General features: G+C 46.3%; 2 protein-coding genes across 2 annotated transcripts; one reads left to right on the top strand and one right to left on the bottom strand.

The window, feature by feature from the left end:
- Positions 1-2,475: 2,475 nt before the first annotated feature.
- LOC135372143 (uncharacterized) lies at positions 2,476-3,565 on the bottom strand. The gene is made up of 3 exons (XM_064605837.1): positions 3,363-3,565; positions 2,905-3,129; positions 2,476-2,647 (listed from the first exon to the last, which is right to left on the bottom strand). Exons 1-3 carry the CDS (start codon positions 3,563-3,565, stop codon positions 2,476-2,478), a joined length of 600 nt encoding a protein of 199 aa, XP_064461907.1.
- A 12,096-nt stretch (positions 3,566-15,661) lies between these two features.
- Positions 15,662-16,969, top strand: LOC135372142 (uncharacterized). The gene has a single exon (XM_064605836.1). It carries the CDS (start codon positions 15,662-15,664, stop codon positions 16,967-16,969), a length of 1,308 nt encoding a protein of 435 aa, XP_064461906.1.
- The last annotated feature ends 3,682 nt before the right edge of the window (positions 16,970-20,651 follow it).

The following is a 20,651-nucleotide window of genomic DNA, read 5'->3' as shown; positions in this document are numbered from 1 at the left end:
CATACGGTACACAGACTGTCTTGTTTTCAGCAAGTCTAAAATTACAGACGATGAACTGTAATAGAGGGCATATGTGCATTTAGACAATTTATTTTGGTTTGATGGAACTGTAATATATTTCAGACTACATCAGGGATTTGATGGAAGAAACTGTTGCAGCATATGTCAGCGCTTCAGAACCTTCGACGAGGCTTTTGCTGCCAGCAACGAAGACGTGCCTCCACCCATGACAGCACACCATCCCCGAACACAGTCCGCTGCAGAACTCGCTGCTATATGCCAAAAGAGATTTTGTGATGTCCGACGAAGGCTTGAGTATGAATAATGTACTCTGCTGGTGGGTACAGTGGACTCGCACTAACTGAAGGCAAGGGCAACCATGCTTCTCATTAATTTAAACAGTTTTTCTGTTTCTAAACAACAATTTCTAGTCTTTGTTGTATTTAAAAATAATGTGACTTATTTTTTCTCATGCAGTAGAATGTTGCTAAATGGAATTGCTGCTTGAAGGGGTTGTACACTTTCATAGATGTGGTATACTACATCATGGATGCATTTTTTTCCGCACCATAATACTGATGGGGAAAGAACTATTTTTCTATGTGGTGTACTTTGCGAGATACAAGCCTTTGAACAGCCAACCTAGCAAAGAACCAGACATTACAGATTTCAGAGCTGCAGCCACTCCGATTAGTATAGCCACGAGCAAGTGACCTCTCTTTTGCTACCTCACTGGCGGCAGTGAGTGCTGTGTTGTTAGTGTATCCAGGACACACAACTGCCCACTACGATAGTTGCGACGTTAGTGGAGTAAAAGTTGCACTGCTCTAGACCATTGAAACATGGGCGTCATAAGAAACGTGGCAGTGCTGCGTATAGTAGCAGTACGTGCTATGCATGTTATTTTTACAGGAACTGTACAGTTGAAGTTTGCTAATATCCCATGGTCATACCCACAAATTTAGGTCATAAAGCTGGCCTTGCTAATGCAGTACTGATATTCCTGAGAGAAACTGATGTTCTGAGGCTGGAACAACATAGAAGGGAGAGATACAAACAAAGCCTCATTGATATTCCTGATGAGTGCTGTATGTCAGATTAGTCACTGATCCTACAATTGTGGCCATATTTATTATATTTGCTTGTTGTATTGTATCGTATCTGCATTATTATTTGTAAAACTAAAATTGAGCATTGTTCAATGAGCTAACCGAGTGTCACGTCCGGTGTATACCGTTTGCGTTAGAACTGTTGTTTTGAAGTGTCCAGGTGTCAATATTACGTCCTTCTAGTGTCACTTTGTTAGTTTTTGTTGCATGTTGCCATCAGAACTCAGGGGCACCTGGTTCTGTTCTTTGTCCAGTTAGTCTACCAGTCATTGTGCAAGGTGTGCAAGTTAATCCATAATCAGCTAGATTGTTAAGATGGATTGAAATGATTTGCTTTCTAAGTGGCAGAAAGTTGCAAGTAACGTGAAAAGTGTTTACTTGTGGTGCTTCGGGATGATCGAGCTATTATCAACAAGCTGTGCAGGCATCCATCACACTGTTGTTGAGCATATAAGCTACGGTTGCTGTAAGAGCTGAGCTTAGATATTCAACAACACTATGCATAGTGTTCAAAACTGTATTCAACACTACGTACAGACACTCTCACCATGTTGTGGTGTACAATTGAAGGTGTTGGAATTACTTACAACCAAGGATTTTCCCGGTGTTCCTCCCACACCCCTAAAAGTGCACAATGTGCCTGCCCAGAATTTGGTAAAACTATGCAGTATTTTCTAAAAGGCATTGACAAGGCAATGGATATGCGGTATATTGTGATGTCGCGTTACCGTTGGGAGGTACCAACATCATATAAGAGAAAAATTCTGGGAAAATCCCTGCCTAGAGCAGTAATGAATATGTACTAGTTAGATTGGCCTGTGATGTAAGGCCATGAATACTGTGGTGTGTTGAACGTGATCATTGTTCTCCTGTAGTATGTGCAGATGTTAAGAGAGATCCTTGTACGACTCTTTAGCACGCTGTTCTTCGGTTGAATTCAGTCCAGACGATGATGATTGGAGTTTTTGTGGCACATCAACAACAAAGGTCATAATGTGCAAACACTGTGATCAAGATGAGATGAGTTTAAAATAGGTAACATGTTAAATATAAGCAGAGAAATAATATATAAAATGCCCCTTTAAAACTACAAATGGTTTGATATTGCAATAGCACTTACAAAATTAAAAGCTCTACTAAAAGGGACGATATCCTCATCACCAAGCAATAGTGCTGGATGAAGAGGCAAAGAATATGTGTAAAACTCTTTGAAATGATGCTGATGAGTTTTTCAGTTTGAATTGTGATCCTCTAATACATGTGTGATTTGCTTTCTCTAAAGTGGGCTCTGTAAATTATTTTGATTCTAAAAATTAAAACACTACATATTCTGTATTTGCACACGTCTCATGAGTTCCTATATTTTTCACACTCCATGACAAGCCACCCTTGACTGCTTGAACCCTGTGTATGATGTGGAGGGAAATTCCTTTCTAATGGTTGTGACTACACATGCTGGAAGTGTTTTCCGATTGTCTGGCCCAAGGTATCCCCAAATCCAGCGTGTGAACTGTCTATAAGCAGCAAAGCGATACATTCTGCAAGGAAAATTCACATTATGATGAAATGGATTAACCACTATGCTAGCGGGCATGCAAGACAAAAGCCGGGGACCCTACAACTGTTATGTACTATGTGACAAACTAAGTGCTTTGGCAAAATGCTGCCCAAGCTCCAAGATTTTCGGAGCAAATGAAGGGTGTGATACAGTGCAACAATAATGCTTAACGAAACATTTTCACATCACATGTAATACCAAATAGATCTGACGAACTTCTTTATCTTGGATACATACCTGTACCCTCTTTCTTGCGCTTGTTGCTGATTCGAATCTGGCGTATTGGGATCCTGAGGCTCGCACAGCGCGACAGAAAGGACCTCAGTGTGCAAACACACTGTGCGGAAGTGCTCGTTCTCTGTGATACAACCCTTCGGTTGTTTGCGCAGCACCTCGTTGATGCGGCGGCAACAAATGCGTTCCTGTACAGTCGGCATTTGTCCGCATATGCGACAATCACACCTGAATGGAAATATAGTTCAGAGACTGGTAATCACCGGCGATCATACTCTGATCTGAATGTTTTACACTTGGCTTACAAACAACAGCGAACGTACGGCAGCTCAGCCCCAAAATACTTGAAACATACGTGCGTTATTTCTCGGGCTCGAAAGAATCTGACACTTTACAGAAACAGAAGACACCGGAAGGTGTTTTACACAAGACGACCTCAATGTTTTAAATGCTCAGCTTACCAGTCATTTAGCGTCCTATTTTGTTCGTCCGGAGTCGGTTCGTCCGTGGAGACGCTTCTGTCACCGTCTTCTGTATCCGACGCCGACTCCAATGAACTCTCGGCAGACTCTCGTACAGGATCGTCCTGATATGGTGTCATCCCGAATTCCTGGCTCAGTCTCAGAAGCCTCCTCTCGAGTTCGGAAAGCGATCCTTCTTCCATCTGATCGGAAAGCGAAAGCACTTCGCCGCGTCCCAGCGTTCGACGCGTCCCTGTTTACAGGCGTCGTCATGGGGACGGAAACCTTCGCACTTCCGCCCTTCTGCTGCGCGCTCGGTACTACGTCATACCGAGAACGGGCGAGGAGGTGGTGAGTCAAGAGTGAAGGGATCTCCCCAAATCCCATGGGCCGTAACTTCGCAACGCGGGAGCGCAGCGTGAAGGGGTTTCGACGAAGGTGTTTGGTACCCATAAATCTACATTTCCACTATGATTTTATCCAATATTCGGATTTGGATTCTCAACCCCTTTAACTAGGACAGTCTCTCATATCGGTATCTGGCTTTTGTTCAAGACGTCCTTATTAGAGTTAATTAATGAATTTAATTGATTTGTCATCCTTATTAGTCATTACAGTCTCTCTTGGAAAAGATACGCGCCCGTAGAACTCAACTGTGAAAATGACGTGCTCTCGTGACTTTTTTATAAAAGTTCGTCCCCCCCCCCAAGCTGAAACACACACACACACAAAATAAACGGGGTGCAACAAACGCATACTTTGTGGTCGTAGCCATATTTTAATGGAGATTTTTTAAAAATAAAACAACTAGGACCATGTGTACATTAGTTTCGCACGTACGCGTACGCGAGTGGGGGAAAACCTTATCTGCAAGGTATTTTGGCATTCTAATTTGCATAATTCACTAAGATGTTTTTTTTTTTGTGTGTGTGTGTGTGTGTGTGTGAAGCTCTTTTTCTTTCTTCGAGAAACAGAAAGAGCAGAATTGCTGGCAATCGGTTTAGATATGAGATGAATCCTTCATCTATATGCTTCAAATTATTATCCCCAGAGGTGACATTTGTTTTTAGTGCACCGTTTCAGATTTTCCATTATCGAGATACTTCGCTCGCACTAACTCGGAAGTCAGCAAGGGGGAGCGAGCCCTAACCTAACCTAACCCAACCTAACCTAACCTGAGGGAGAGCACTGCTGGACATGGAGTTAAAGATTGAGAAGTACGGCATTTTCAAAGAGGTCATCGGAGGGAAAATTCGAGGGTGGGGGTGGGGGGCAGAGCCAGCACTGTGAAAACTCGAGGAGCGGTGGACTGTTCCCCCTGCCCCCACATTCCGATTTATACCGAAACTAAACAGGAGCAGCTTTCCAAGCTAGGGCTCCGGAACGAACCGACAACAGTAAAAACAATAAAAGAAAAAGAAAAACGAGAAAGAAAAAAGAGGAAGGAAGCACAAAAAAGATATATTCGCTTGAACCGCAACGGGTCAAAAAACATTGCAAACTCGTTTTTCTTGTGCCAGTCATCGGCATTTTTAGTAGCTTTTCTGAACCGTGATGTGGATTACAGGCCCAAATAATCACAAATGAGCAAGCACGCATCCTCGCTGCTTAATTTTTGGTCACTTTACGTCGTTTGAAGTGCAAATTGTTGCGCCTACCACTAGCGCCACATTCGCGTTCAAATTGCTCCTCTGTTGAACTGTCCTTGTCGGCTCGCATGGCCGCGCCCATGAAATCGGCAATCAGCTGTTCTTGTTTTCTGGAGTGTACACCAAACTGTTCACAGTTCAAGGTACAGATACTTAATCCGAGTGGGAAAGCCTCGGCGGTCTTCCTGTGGATTCGTGGGTGCATCAACGAAGATGGGCATAGTTTTCGGGATGGCTGTGTGTTCGACAGCTGATATCTGTGCGCTGAACTAACTTCTATTTTTTAAAAACAACTTCAATATATTGGAGTTGTAGCTTGATAGTTTCCTTGGTTTTGTCGCATATTGCGTTCATTTCATCTGCTTTTTCTTTTCGCCAACTGGTGTAACCCCTGCTTTGACTATTGCGGCCTTCCTATGGTTTATGTGTCAGTTTTGGAAACACTGATATTGTTACATGTGACACATTGTAGTGTACTGTAGCCAGCTTCACTGTTTGACTCATAATTTGCACGGTTACTTCTTTAATATTATTTGGATTACTTTCATCTGATACTGTACCATTAAATAGGATAGAAATTCATTATGGTTCAGAATTATTTTCCCTTTGCAATGTTCCCACACTGATCTTGATGACAAGTTGTCTCTCATTAAATTCCTTTTGGGTTGTATTTCACACTGCTTACAGCATAATGTGAGAATGAGAAAATGTATGCTTCACATGTTCTCAGCATCCTCTACAGCAACTGCTCCTGGGCTTAAAATCCAGAAACTACACACGAAAAAACAAAACAAAAAAAACTGTAGAACAGACGATACATCAAAAAGGACACGACAAAATGATTGGGACTGTGTTATGCTCAGATACTTTGTGTGTGTGTGTGTCTCTGGTTCTGCATTTTTGTGAACATGTGCCATGTTGCCGGTACCCTTGCCCTCTTGTCACAAAAACACCCTCAGACATAAAAATGCAGACAAAAAAGTAGAGAACTCCAACTTAACATAACAAGAGAGAACAAAGATGGGGACACAGGAAGCTTCTAGAGTCTCGGAACATACGCAGTGACCCCTCGGTTTTTAAGAAAAACCGTGGCCCTTCCCCGAACAATACTCCCATCTCCTTAAATAATGACCGGTTGTGCAATCGCTCATTCAGTTTGGCACTGATGATGTCTGTCGCATGACGGATGAAACGTCTTAGTAAACCTTGTTATTTTGTTATGTTAAGTTGGAGTTCTCTACTTTTTTGTCTAGTTATGTCGTCTCCCGCCTTTTGGAGTACTTTTGCATAAAGATGCAGGTTGTGAGAGGCACATAAACACTGCTTACATTGTCACAAGACATGTGAAAAGATTGCCAAATTAAAATTCAGTAATACAAAAATGATGCTGAAATACATAATTCCAATAGAAGGGAGAGTAAACATTGGAATAACAGGTAAAGGTAAAGCACTGAAGTGTTGGCATTCTTCTGATGTGTATGGTATACTGCTCTATTTAACCCACGACATATATGTTGTCAAACATTAACTTCTTGCATTCAACATCAAGATGCTGTACCTATTCCATCTAAGCGACTCGTCTTTACACGGACACGTGGCACACCATTTTGGCAAGATTTGATATCTCTGCTTGTTGGACATATCAAGGAAATACTGTGCCAAAATTGTGTTACCTACATGACATACTGCTTTGCTGAGATATGTTACGGAAGAAATACTCCTGAAGTGATTAAAGGAAGTGCATACGAGTACATATGCTTTGCAAAGTTGTTCCAAAGTTCCAAGTGTTGAATTGGCAAAGCGTTAGTCATCTCATAACAAAGTGATGAAAGAAACTAGTGAGAAATGCGGAGCCGCAAGCACTGTTGCATGGCCATGTTCACAATGGGCAATGACGCTTTTCACTTTGTGTACCGCGGACTGACTATGCTCAATGAGTGGTTTGCAGTATCTATGATTGATGTAGGCCATGGCAACTACCGATGCACTTTGCAGAGTGTGCAATGATGTCTTTTATGAACGAGACAAACCTCAATATATTTCCACGTAAATTTGATCCTACAATTAATTGAGTTGAGGGTTTCAGGTATTTAAGTGTGCACCTCTCTTCTGATATTTTGTGGGAATCACACATTAGTTACACATCGTTTAAGCCTCTTAAAAAAATTGTCTTCTTGAAGTGGACACGGAAACTACCTTTCGCAGACAGTACACTGCTGGCATACAAAACCCTTGTACAAAGTGCCTTAGAAACGGTACAAATGACATCACACTGTCCATCATAAAAACAAATGACATCATACTGTTCAACAGTGCCACCAATTTGGTACAGTTGAGCTACGCTCAAAGCTAGGGGGGACGAGTTCGCATCAAAAAGGCACGGTCTTGAGGGGTTTATGGTGGTCTTTGACAGAGCACGCAACTTTCGGTCCTACTTTTCTTTCAAGAGGAGGCAGTGAACAAGTGCCCATTCGTGGAACCCAGCCCTCCCCTTCCGATTTGTTTCGGTATCAGTCTGTCTACCAATGTCATGATGACATTTCTATTCTGTTGAGTTTCTTACATGCTGTCCAGGACATATATGTAGGTAGGTAGGTATGCCAAGAAGTTTTTTTATTACTACCCTTTTTTTATAGTTTGAATCCCTCGAAAAACCATTGCACAGCACCAGAACACAAAGGCTACATAATGACCCAGTTTCACCAACCTTTTCAGCATCTGAACTAAGATTAACGGTCATTAAACTATCTGCTTCACCACATCACCGATGGAAAAAAAGAAGTGTCTGTTAAGTGTCTGTTCGAGGATTGGCAACCCTTGATATTGGTTCAGTTAACCAGAGTTGGTGAAACCGGGCCTAAGTCACCGAAACATTCATCACATCACAAACCAAAGTTTGTAAAAAGAATTGAGTGCTAGCATGAAGTTTTGGCAATTCTGAGTAGCATTTTAACTGCTGCCTATATAGCTGCTGCATAATTACAAGTAATTCAGAAAAAGTAGTACAAAATTTGAGGGTACTCTACTCTATCTTCCTCTGCATGGTATTGAAAACTGTGATGATTCCAAGTGCTCATCGTCTTGGCCCAGATTCTGTAGCGGATTTATCAGCCATTTGTGTTCTTATTTGTGGTACTGTGGCAAACTAGTCACTCCACCCACATACCAGCATTCCTAGGTTACACATACCATGTGGTTGATATACGAAGAGGGGAGTCAAGTCCTGTAGATCGCATAAACAAAATACAGAAACCGACACTGAAGATTTTTGTTTAAGTTTAATTTGTACAAGGTTTCGCATGGAGGTCCACGCTTCCTTAGGTCCTACCTGAGGAAGTGTCGGTTTCTGTATTTTGTCTATATCATGTAGTTATAAGAGTGGTTTAAACCACCTCACAGAAGTTGCAGATGCCGTTCATCAACTTTATTTTGAGATGGACAGAGAGTTTCATTGCCTGGGGCGGTACTCTACCCCATAGCTGCTTGTGGTGTGAGGAAGGAAATAATGTCCCATGGAGTCCAAAATTGCCAAAAGAGCTTCGAGAGCAGGCATTCGTGGGCTCGATTTAGCTATAGGCCAAGAAATTTTAGAGAGAGGGGCAGGAGTTCAGATTATTCAGATCTCAAAATGGCAGTTTGGAAAGCTCAGTAGTGTGGGCAATGACAAAGAATATACTCTGGATCTTCTACAGCACCTGAGAGAGCCAACTTGCCTCATGTGGTAATGACACTGAGCTGTAAACGCCCCATTGAGTCACAGTGCACCACATTGGCGAGAAGTGTTTTGTGGCATCCAGAAACCAAGCTCTGGGCCAACATTTCTCAGTATAGACGGGACGAAAACGTCAGTTGTCCATTGACAGGAACACTATTTAAACAATCCATTGATATGTTGGTGAACGAGATCTGCTTTCTACATGACCAGTAACATTCATTTGCTATCTTTCACTGTGATTTAATTAAACACATCCCTCATGTGACGGCGTTCCCGGCACAGTTTTACCTTGCTAAACCACTTTTCGCGGCGCTTATCAAACATAACATTAGCGGTTCTTCGTAGGCCGAGGCCGAGGAAAGCAAGAGACGTTTCCATGATGTTTACCGTGATGTACGTGATTACCGTCGTGACAAATGGTCGACACAGCAGTTTTGCGGTACGTTTTATATGTTGCCTATCGTGGACATTTTTCGCTACCAGATTGCCTGTCCAAAACAGCTACGACTGCATCAATGTCACTTAACCAATGAATTCCTTCATAAGTTACACGCACGTGTTAGCACACCAAGTCGTTACACGTCTGAAAAATACCTGACGAAATCGGCAGAAGAAACATATGCTTTATTAGAGCTTGCAGTGATTATCCTTTTCATGCAGCACATCACGCAACACTATACAGCTCCGTCGTTACTCCATTTTCTCTAATAGCCTCGTCCCCAATAGTAGCCGAACGGCCGAACCTCTGAAGCGTTGTTTTCCTAGTATTCATACGCGTAGTTATTTACGCCTCTAACTTAATTAAATTAATGAATAATTGAGAGATACATGCTGAATACCACACAGAATTGCATAAAGACTCGTTATTCTGGAGTGTGACCTTCTTAAACACTGATTTTCTCACGTAAAACCATGCTTAACACTGGACTGCATCGACCCATTGTGATTTATTTTGACAGTTTGAATTTGAAAAGATTGGAATTTGAAGGGTGGATTTCTTAGCGTGGATTTCAAAAGTTTTATTATTAAAGGGACTATGAAACGATTTTTTTCTTCGTTTCGTTCGAAAGAAGACATTTTTCTGAGTCTAGAACCGAAATTTTACTGTCGTCGCGCGAGCGGATTTCTCGGGAGCGAATTTAAACGGAGCGGCGAAGGGAGGACAGCTGGCGCCGCGGCGTGACGAGCTGCCGAGCGGAGACACAACGGGTAACTTGACGCGACCACGGCCGGCTCAGCAACACGTCATCGTGACGTGTTGCCGAGCCGAGGAATCCCGCCAGGAGCATGCGCCGTAGGATCCCGCGTATGCGTTCATCGGGAGTGGAAATCTCCATGACAGCAGCTTTCGCGCGATCGGCAGATTTCGGCAGTGGCGGCAGCCACAGCGCGAGCTCGCGGCATTACTTGCCATTGTGCAACACCGGTGACGTAACGGGGAACCGAAGAGCGGTCCGTACAGTTACACCATCGGCAGGGAAATATGCGCGGGAGAGGAGGAACGCGGAAGAGACATTTCCAGCGCGGGCTCCTCGCAGAGTGGAGCGATTTCGTCCGGAAAAATTTGTGGCATATTAGTTTCTCTGCGGGAAGAACAGTTTCCATCGAAAAAAAGTATGGGGGTTCGGGAAATTTCATAGTCCCTTTAAGAGTGGGTAACAGGGTACACCCGCTGAAATGTGCCGTTGTTTAAAAATGGAACTTCTGCATTGGTGCACAAATGGAGTTAGCAAGTGCACTGTACGAGTTTCTATAGTTATACTTACGCCGATCTAGATCCCCCTTGACAGCTTCGCAGATCTCTCTAGCAGCGTTCTTAGACAAGCGGAAGGTCGCAATGAAGTTGTCCTCTGACATCGTAGCGAAAGCATCGCTGTAAGTGCGATATGTGCGTTCCGGGTCGCACATCCGTCATTTTCATCGCGAACCCCGAAGAGGTTTGGGTCGTCCTACCTCCGCTCACAACGGCTACGGTCACGTGATGCACGAGCAGCCGCCGGGGTATTAGGGAACGGCTCTTTAGTGCTCCATCTCGAAGCCTGTCACGTGACCCGACCGTTGCTTTGGGGATGGGTGAAACAATAGCGAGCTCGCGCACCTACGACGTGGCTGGGAACGCGCCCCAGAAGAACTGGTGCGCGAGCGATGTGCGCGCCAAATGTTAGTTGTCGTCGTTTTCCAACACAGTTGGCGAAAGTCATCGTGAAGGCCCAACCAGAAGGGAGAATGACGACTCGGATCAGACTCCTCCGGTTCGGCAGCGGCAATACCGTTAGCGAACCGTGTGAGTGACAACCGCATTGGTGATTATTGTGTATGTGAGTTTGGATTACACGTTCTTGGACGTTGCGAGACGACGACGATGAAAGAGATGTGGGGTAGCGCGTGAATGGCGTTCGTCGCTTGTATGTCCGTAGTGCTGGTAACTAAAGAAATTCTACATCGACCTGGTTTGCCCGGTATTGTACCATATCAAGAACCCATCAAGGATAAACGTAACACCCTGTAGAGGTCGAGTAGCCGTATAGATACAGACATTCACTAGACATCTAACTCAGTGGAGGTCTAGTAGACGTATACTTTTAGACCTAGCCCGAAAGTATCAACTTCTTTTTACGTGTTAGCGCCGCGAAGCAACTGTGGCTATGAGCGGCATACAGACGTAGACAGATGGGGAGAGGTCAGCACGAAGGAGTGGGGGACAGAGCCCAGGGAGCACATGGTGGGCTGGTAGACGTCTAAATGACGTCTAAAAAAAGAGATAAGGAATGTCTATAGAATGTCTTGGCACTAGACCAAATGTCCAGTATCCGTCCACTAGACGTCAAATAACACGTCTAACGTTACGCCACCTAGCCATCGAGCCCTAGACATCCGATGTCTATGTACCTAGACGAGATTTAGACATTCTTTTGACCTGATGTCTGGAACAGGGTCAGACACTTAACCATGTATTAGACATGAAGTCTACAGCTAGACCAATTTTATTCCTCCATTCAGGCGACAGGTCTAGGGTTATACATTTCCTGTACCTTACTTTAGCCACCCTTAGACGTACTTTAGACCATAACTAGTCCTGCTACCGTCCTGGCACGCATTCATGCAGAAATGTGATATAATTGATAGCAGCATGGATCTCAGCATAAACATTTATTCACAGTAAACCGCACACGAAGTCTGCGTTACAAAACTCAGTCTAAAACTGGATTGACTTTGCTGCCAAGCAGGCGTCTTGTGTTTTGACTGAGGAGTGTTGAACTGGCAGCAGGGTGTTGATGGCCACCTCATTCATTTCTTCCAATCAGTGATTGTTGGTGCTGCAGCACTGCCTCCAATGACTCACTGTGGCTAGAAAATAGAACAAAACATGTCAGAAAGCACTATGTAGCCTGCTAGTTCTAACTAGTTTGTTTAGTGGCTATACACACTCTTTCACGGGATGCTTCTCTGGCCACATAAGAGCAAAAACTGTATCAACACTGATCTGAGAGACACATAAAGAAAAGAAGCTGCACGTACAAAAATCACAGGACTGTTACAGCTACACTACACGAATTGCAGCAACAGCTGAAAATCTGTTTGTGCGTGACTACCTTATGTGGACGCTGCCAGGGTCTCAGGGAAACGAGGATGTAACAGATGTCGCTGTGAAAGACACCTAGTGAAAGTACATCAATGTGACAGGCGTTTTCTCGTGACGCACGACCTTACCTGGTCGAGCAAGCGACTGCGAAGCACTCCATGATTGGCGCAGCACTCCATGATTGGCGCAGCACTTCCATCACTGCATTACGCTAAAACAACATCTGTGCTGCCCTCATAACTTTGGTGCAAAAATTCTGTACGGGATGAAAACAAACACTGTGTATATTATAAAAGACAATACAAAGCAAGAGCTGTATCACCACGTCAAATATTATAAGGTTTATTCACATGACGTCATCCGCAGGAGACCGCCACTGTCGCTAGCAGGCAGATTTGCTGCCATCGGCCACCATATTGTAGATCTCACCCAAGCTGTTACCCATATTATACTCACCGTATTTCTGGTGTTTCAAACTTGTTGCTCTGAGATTTGTAGAGTATCCAAGCAATTTCCATGTTTTCGGTGTTAATAGTCACCTAAAAGGCATAATACAGCGAACAAATGCAAGGACGTAACATTGAGGGACCTATAGTATGGCACTGAGGTGACTTCAGTGAATAAACCCTTTAGGAACTCAAATCTTGCACTACTGCCAGATAGCTGTTTGGGTCAAGTAAGACGGAATGACATAGTCACGCTGTTCTCCATACAATACCAAGGATGATTCAAAACGACTAAACACAGAAATACTAGTTTAGTATCGTTTGATGAATATTTTGTCTGCTGCCCATACATGTTGTGCGGTTCTTTAGCAAGCTTCTTGCAGTCCTTTCTTCTACATCACACTTCCCTACTGACTTTCACAGCATCTGAAAAAAAGTTCGATTTCGTTAACCACACGACAACCATGTAAATGGAAAGCAGTTAGAGCCTTCCACCAACTGTATTTGCAATACTTTGTTGACAAAAAATTTAAAGGGGCTCCCTCTAGAGTAAGATTAGGGGGCACATCGAACACCAGGAACATTGGAGGACAACACAATCACACATCAGAGACAACTGCTTCCCCTTACCTCACAGGGAACTGTTAGGCTTATGTGCAAATAGATGTTTCGTAGTGTAGGTTACCACTATTTTCATATCCATCGATGCAAGATAGTCCAAGCACATATAAAAAGAAAAATGCAGTTGCTATGAAACCATGATATGCAAACAAAAGCACTTGCGCAAAATTTTCAGTGTGTGGTTTCACTACCAGCGAAAAATGCAACAACCGAAGTCGGGCTGACATGACAATGAACTAACCAGCATTTATGCTCCGGCGTGTCCGCCCTGCAAACCGTAACTTTCGACCCGTCGACTTTCGTTTGATCAAGACTTCAACAGTCATCGAAAACTCATGAATCTGGAAGGTTCATTAGTGATACCGTATTTGTTTTAGCACCAAGACGAACCAAGGCACTTACTGAAACGTTGTACTGCCGAACATACAACGTTAATCACTACTTTGAATGCAAGTGCAGTCCGGTCAGCCCACACTTACAACGTGCTTCAATCGGTGATACGAAGCCGAAAAGGATACCCCGATATTATGACACGGATCTCTGCTACATGCGATTTGGTGTACAGAAACAGGGGGTGTAACGTATTTGAAACCGTTAAAAATAAACGCTCATGAATAATCGCGTAAGTATCCACCGTTAAAAATAAAACGCCCAGAATATACGCTTAGGAATCCACCATTAAAAATAAACCGCATAACTATCCACTTTTAACAATAAATTCTCAAAAATCTAGGGTTAACAATATATCGTTAAAAATGAACTGTTCAAAATCCACCCAATTTGATTGGTCGCTGTAGTCAAGTGGTATAGCAGCAAACAGGGGTGTCGTTGTCCGCTCTGAAAAACAGTTCTCAACTTCCATTCGTCGTGGCTTGGCCGAACCCGGATGATCCTTGTGACAGCGCCACACCCGCGGCAGAAAATAATTCCAAATGTCTTGTGAGTTTGACTGTGAGTTTGCGTGTTGACTGATCAGACGTGCCACTTTAGCTGCACTTTTTGGTTCTAGTTTTCGGTCCAAAATATGCTTCGTACCATGAAACAACTGCACGGACACGGTGTTAGCTTTAGTGTGCTTGTCATCATGCAAGAAAGCTGATACGCTGTTATTTGTGTGTGTGTGTGTCGATAAAGCCGTGGGCCACATTGCCAAATGTTTAGGTGTTTACTTGTTCTGTTGTTGGTGAATCTCATCATAAATCATCATTGAAGGAAGGAGCAAGGGAGGCATCGCTGTGCCCGATCGGATTCGGATATCGTGTGATATTGTGTACCTGTGCTGCTGCGTAAACCCGAAGTGTGTAACAGCGCCTCGGAAAATGCCGATGTTAGGTGGAGTTTCATGTTATGCTGCCTGCGCTGGTGACGGTTGATGAGAGAATTGGATTACCACGCCGCGATCTTTATTTTGAATCATTATTTTGAAGAAGCAGAGACACATGCCGTTCACTTGTTTAGTCTCATGGTCGGATTTGTGCACAGTTTGATGCAGTTTGGTGTCAGTTGTGAGCACCGTAGTCACAGTGAATTCGTAACGGGATAACTGAATTTTATTTGGTAAGTTACATACTAGATATAGGATGAAATTAAACTTTCCGAGCGGCCACGCGTCCGCTTTCGTTCGTGTCTCGTGGTTCTCTCTCTCTCTCTCTCTGGCGTCGGCCGGTGCGCCTCCGTTGTCATCTGATACCTGTATTTAGAGAAACAGCGATGCCTGGCGATAGATTCTTACTTCGCTAACAGCTTGGTCTGCTTAGTTACACAAACTGTAGAAATTCTGACACGCAAACACAATGGCATGGAATTAATGATAATAAGCCATTCCCTGCTCAGAGTGCAGGTGGTCCCCAACATCTGTTTGTTTTCGTTTTGATCACTCAAGTCTAGATGATCAAGTCTAAGGCATTTTACACTTTGCAGAGGCTTTCAAAACGCATGGTTGTCGAGTGCTAAGACGTGGGTGCTTGCAGCAAGTTGCTATATTAAAACATTAAACGTACGTGGTCCATTTGTTTGAAAAAGCAGATGCAATGCAAGGGACTGAGCACTCTGGTGCAGTTTTAATCGCAAGTATTTCTGCACTATGTCTGCATTACATCAGGTGACGTGTAGCGCAGCTATCAAAAGATGACGACGAGCGCTCAGCTAAGGCGAGCGCGAGGAGCGACAATAAACCTTCAGTTGTTTCCAAACCTTCGCAAGCTGCGGTAGTCCTTCTTCTCCCTCCGCGTTGCCTGCCTCATTTGGTGACCCGCGTCGAACATACGCAGCCTTTGCCTGAGTCGATGGCATCACCCTCAGGCAATCATTCCTCCAGCGCAGATGACCCGCCTATTTCGACGACCACTACGCTGCGGTTGCCCCCTTTTTGGCGCCAGAACCCGTGGTCTTGGTTCAGACAGGTCGAGGCCCAATTTCAGCTTCGACATATCCAGTCCCAGCAGTCAAAGTATTTTCACGCTATGGCTGGTCTTCCTCTGGAAGTTGCGGCAGAACTGGACGACGTCATGGCCGCAGTTCAGCTCGATCATGCATACGACGTTCTGAAGACCGCCATCTTGAATAGAATGGAAGTTTCCGCTCGCGCAAAACTCCAGCAGCTACTCTCTGACGAAGACTTGGGCGACCGAAAGCCATCGCAGATGCTCCATCGCATGAAACAACTCCTCGGCGATTCCGCTACCGAAGCACAGCAACCCATCTTGAGAGAGCTGTTCTTCCAAAGACTTCCGCAAGCGATGCGTGTGGTTTTGGCAGGGTCGGACGATTTATCCCTTGACCGACTGGCAACGTTGGCTGACCGGATTGCGGATTACTCAGAGCCCCCTAAGCCGTCCATCATGGCCGCAGCCACATCGGAGCACTCCCCGCGCTTGGACCGCATTGAGCTCCAGCTCCAACAGCTCACTGATGCCTTGCAATCTCTCGCGGCTGCTGGTGCTCGACGCCGTAGCCGTTCCGCTCCTCGATCCCGCCGCCGCTCATCACCGACTCCTCCGCATGAACCCCAGGCCGCTAACCGGCTTTGCTGGTACCATCATCGTTTTCGGCACAGAGCTCAACGTTGCGTCCCAACGTTGCGTCCCACCCTGCGCTTGGCAGGAAAACCAACGGGCCGATCACTGATGGCGGCAGGCGATCCCGGCCGTACTTCCAGCCGCCTCTTCACTATACGCGACCGCATCGCGGGCTATCGCTTTCTGGTCGACACTGGCGCTGAGTTCAGCGTAATTCCAGCGTCTGCTGCTGATCGTCGCCGTTCCCACTCCGGCTCAAACCTTCAAGCCGCAAACGGCACAGCGATCAAGACATATGGGCTACGCTCTTTAACGCTCGACCTTGGACTGAGGCGAACTTTCCGCTGGGTGTTCGTTATTGCCGACGTCACGCAACCCATACTAGGCGCAGATTTCTTGGCATTCTTCAACCTTGCCGTTAATGTCCGCCATCGCCGCTTATGTGACAGCACCACTACGCTTCAGGTGACAGGTGCCTCGTCTCCGCAAGCTCCGACCGGTATCCGCGCGCTTCGTCCTCCTTTCGCCATACGGCGCGCTCCTGGACGAGTTCCCGGACATTACGAAGCCCTGTAATCTGAAGGTCCAAGTCAAACACAACGTGACACACCACATCGCTACCACCGGCCTTCCCGTCTCTTCTCGCTGCCGCCGGCTCCACGGTACTCGTCTTGCCATAGCCAAACGAGAGTTTGAGCATATGTTGGACCTGGGCATCATCCGCCCGTCCTCCAGTAGTTGGGCATCACCATTACACATGGTACCGAAGAAAGACCCAGGTGACTGGAGGCCGTGCGGGGATTATAGAGCCCTCAACACCAAGACAATACCGGACAGGTACCCGCTGCCCCATATTCACGATTTCACGGCTGATCTTGCGGGCTGCACAGTATTTACCACCCTGGATTTGGTTAAGGCTTATCACCAGATCCCTGTGCACCCGCCCGACATCCCGAAGACCGCCGTTATTACACCAATTGGGCTATACGAATTCGTGAGAATGCCATTTGGCCTGCGCAATGCAGCGCAAAGCTTCCAGCGGTTCATCAATGACGTGCTACGAGGATTGCCATTCGTCTATGCATACATAGACGATCTCCTTATTGCAAGCGCCTCCCAGCAAGAACACGTCGCTCATCTCCGCCAAGTGTTCACACGCCTTCGAGAGCATGGCCTGGTGATCAACATAAAGAATTGTAGTTTCGGAAAAAGCGAAGCCCAGTTCCTTGGCCATCACATCGACCAGCACGGCATACGCCCGCTGGAGTCGAAAGTTCAAGCCATCCGCGATTTCCCGCGCCCGCAAACAGTCCGACAGCTCCGCCAGTTCTTGGGCTTGCTCAATTTCCACCGTCGTTTCATTCCCCGCTGCGCATTCGTCCTACATCCCCTCACCGACCTCCTAAGGGCACCGACACCATCCACTTCCCCGTTATCCTGGTCTCCGGAGCAGAGAGTTCCTTTCAGGCGGCTAAACAAGCTTTGGTGAGCGCAACTTTGCTCGTTCATCCAATTCCATCTGCCCCAACACGCCTGATGACGGACGCTTCGACCACAGTCGTTGGTGCTGTTCTGCAACAGTTTGCTGATGGCGAGTGGCGGCCGCTCGGTTTCTTCTCCCGCCGCCTCAAGCCCGCTGAGGCACGCTACAGCACGTTCGGCCGCGAGCTTCTTGCAGTCTACGCTGCTGTGAAGCACTACCGTTATCTACTGGCTGGATGTGCATTCCACGTACTCATTGATCACAAGCCGCTGACGTTCGCATTCATCGGCAACCATTCCGGCTACTCCGAGCGCGAAACCCGCCAGCTGGCGTTCATCTCTGAGTACTCCACGGACGTTCGCCACATTCCAGGTGTCGACAATTCGGCAGCTGATGCCCTTTCGCGCATCCACGCCATCCCGTTTCTGCCCTCTCCTGTGAATGCCGCCCAGCTTTTGAAAGCCCAAGCGCAGGACGCAGAAGTAAAGGACCACCTAGCCTGCGCATCGTCTCTGCAGCTCAAGCCAGCCTACCTACACGGCTTGGACGATCCCCTTTTGTGTGATGTGTCCACGCCTCGACCTCGACCATTCGTCCCCGACCCTTTGCGACGCAAGATATTCGCCGAATACCACATTGCTCATCCCGGCGTGCGCGCGACGCATAAGGCCATCGCCGATCGTTACGTCTGGCCGGGAATCAACAGGGACATCCGCAGGTGGACCCAGTCCTGCATCGCTTGTCAGCGGTCGAAAGTACAGCGCCACACAAGGACGCCTATTCGGCCGTTCCCGACCCCAGCCGGCCGCTTCCACCATCTTCACCTCGATTTAGTCGGCCCACTGCCCATCTCTCATGGCTGCCGATACCTTCTCACGGCAGTCGATCGATTCACGCGCTGGCCAGAGGTCGTCCCCATCCCCGACATAACCGCTGACACCGTCGGTCGCGCCTTCCTTCTTGCCTGGGTCGCTCGTTTCGGCTGCCCTGCAATCGTCACTACCGACAAGGGCAGGCAATTCACCTCACGCAGCTTCTCATCCCTCCTTGCTGCTATTGGTGCACAGCACATCACGGCCACCGCTTACCACCCTGCGGCAAATGGGATGGTTGAGCGGCTCCACAGGCAACTGAAAGCCGCCATCTGCGCGCGCCCCGACCCCACCAACTGGGTCGACCACCTCCCTTGGGTCCTCCTTGGCCTCAGGTCCTCCCTCAAGCGGGACCTTAAGTGCAGCTCCGCTGAATTAGTCTTCGGCTGCCCATTACGGTTACCCGGCGATTTCTTGGAGCACCCTTCCAGGCACCCTCCCGCAGGTGACGACTTCGCCAGACAACTCAGGGATCAGTTCCGCACCATCCAACCGGCTCCGCCTCGGCAACCTTTGTACAGAAAGATATTCGTCCACCCCGACCTGAACAAGTCTTCCCACGTGTTCATCCGTGCGGACCACGTGAAGCCCCCGCTTACTCCAGTCTACACAGGCCCGTATCAGGTCCTCTCCCGCGACGACAAGACGGTCACGGTCGACATCAACGGCCATCGTACAACGGTTTCCCAGGACCGGCTCAAACCCGCATATGTCGAAGCTATCACCTATCCGGCGCAGCTCCCCGTTCTGCCGACACGACACAAGGGCCGTCCGCCTAACCGTCCTCGACAAAACGCTGTCTCCTGGCGCTCTCCACTGATCACGCACCAGTGTCTAGGGGGGGAGCCCTGTAGCGCAGCTATCAAAAGATGACGACGAGCGCTCAGCTAAGGCGAGCGCGAGGAGCGACAATAAACCTTCAGGTGTTTCCAAACCTTCGCAGGCTGCGGTAGTCCTTCTCCCTCCGCGTTGCCTGCCTCAGACGCGATCGATTTGTTCTATGAAACATCTAACTTGTTTTGTGCTCGACAGTATGACATGTAGTAAAATTTGCTGAAGAAGCGAGAAATTGAGAATTACACTGCCACATGCCTGTGCAACAGTAGGAGGACAGCAAAAATATAAAAAAATGAACATGGAAAAATGCAAAGATTTAACCGTACACACAGGCAAAACATGTATAAAGTTTAATAGCAGTAGAAATAGCAGACAGGAGCAGTGAAGGGAGAGACAGGTTTGCTACAAAATACTAAATAAATTGAAAGAAATAGAATCAATGTGTTGAACTGATTAATTGTTGCACGAAGCAGACACTTTTTCATGATAATACGTATATTACCGGCAAAGTGTTAAATCTGGCATTTTATACAATGCCCCCATCCCCCAGGCATTTTATAAACTATTCGAAATCAGCCGGCAAAGTGTTAAATGAAATTCATTTCATACAGTGTCTAGGCATTCTATAGAATATGTACAGAACGTGTACGCTGTGGCAGACAAAGTGCGAAAATGTTTTGTTTTCATCATGCAACATATAAACAAAACTACCTAAGTCAGTAACGACAGATGAACAGTGTACTTGTACCCACTCTGGCCCTGTGTTAATGCAAAAGGATACTCAAAACTAACCAGTCACGACGGATGAACAGTCTATGGGCGGACCCACTCTGGTCGCATGTTTTTGCAAACAATACACACACAAAATAACGAAAATTAGAGATTTCATTCGTCAACAAGTGTTTACTGTCGAGAAGAAACATTTTTCATACTTTGCCCGAAGCGGCTTTGGCAATGTACAGAATGCCTAGGCAGAGTGTGAAAGACGTTTACCTGGAAGCAGACTTCATACTTTGCGAAAAAGACCGTGGTATTCAACAGAATACTTTGCCGGTAACATATGCTC

The sequence above is a fragment of the Ornithodoros turicata genome, unplaced genomic scaffold (assembly GCF_037126465.1).
Source record: "Ornithodoros turicata isolate Travis unplaced genomic scaffold, ASM3712646v1 Chromosome13, whole genome shotgun sequence".
NCBI lineage: Eukaryota > Metazoa > Arthropoda > Arachnida > Ixodida > Argasidae > Ornithodoros > Ornithodoros turicata.
Note: the sequence above shows the minus strand (reverse complement) of the source record. Positions and strands in the feature narration are given on the sequence as shown.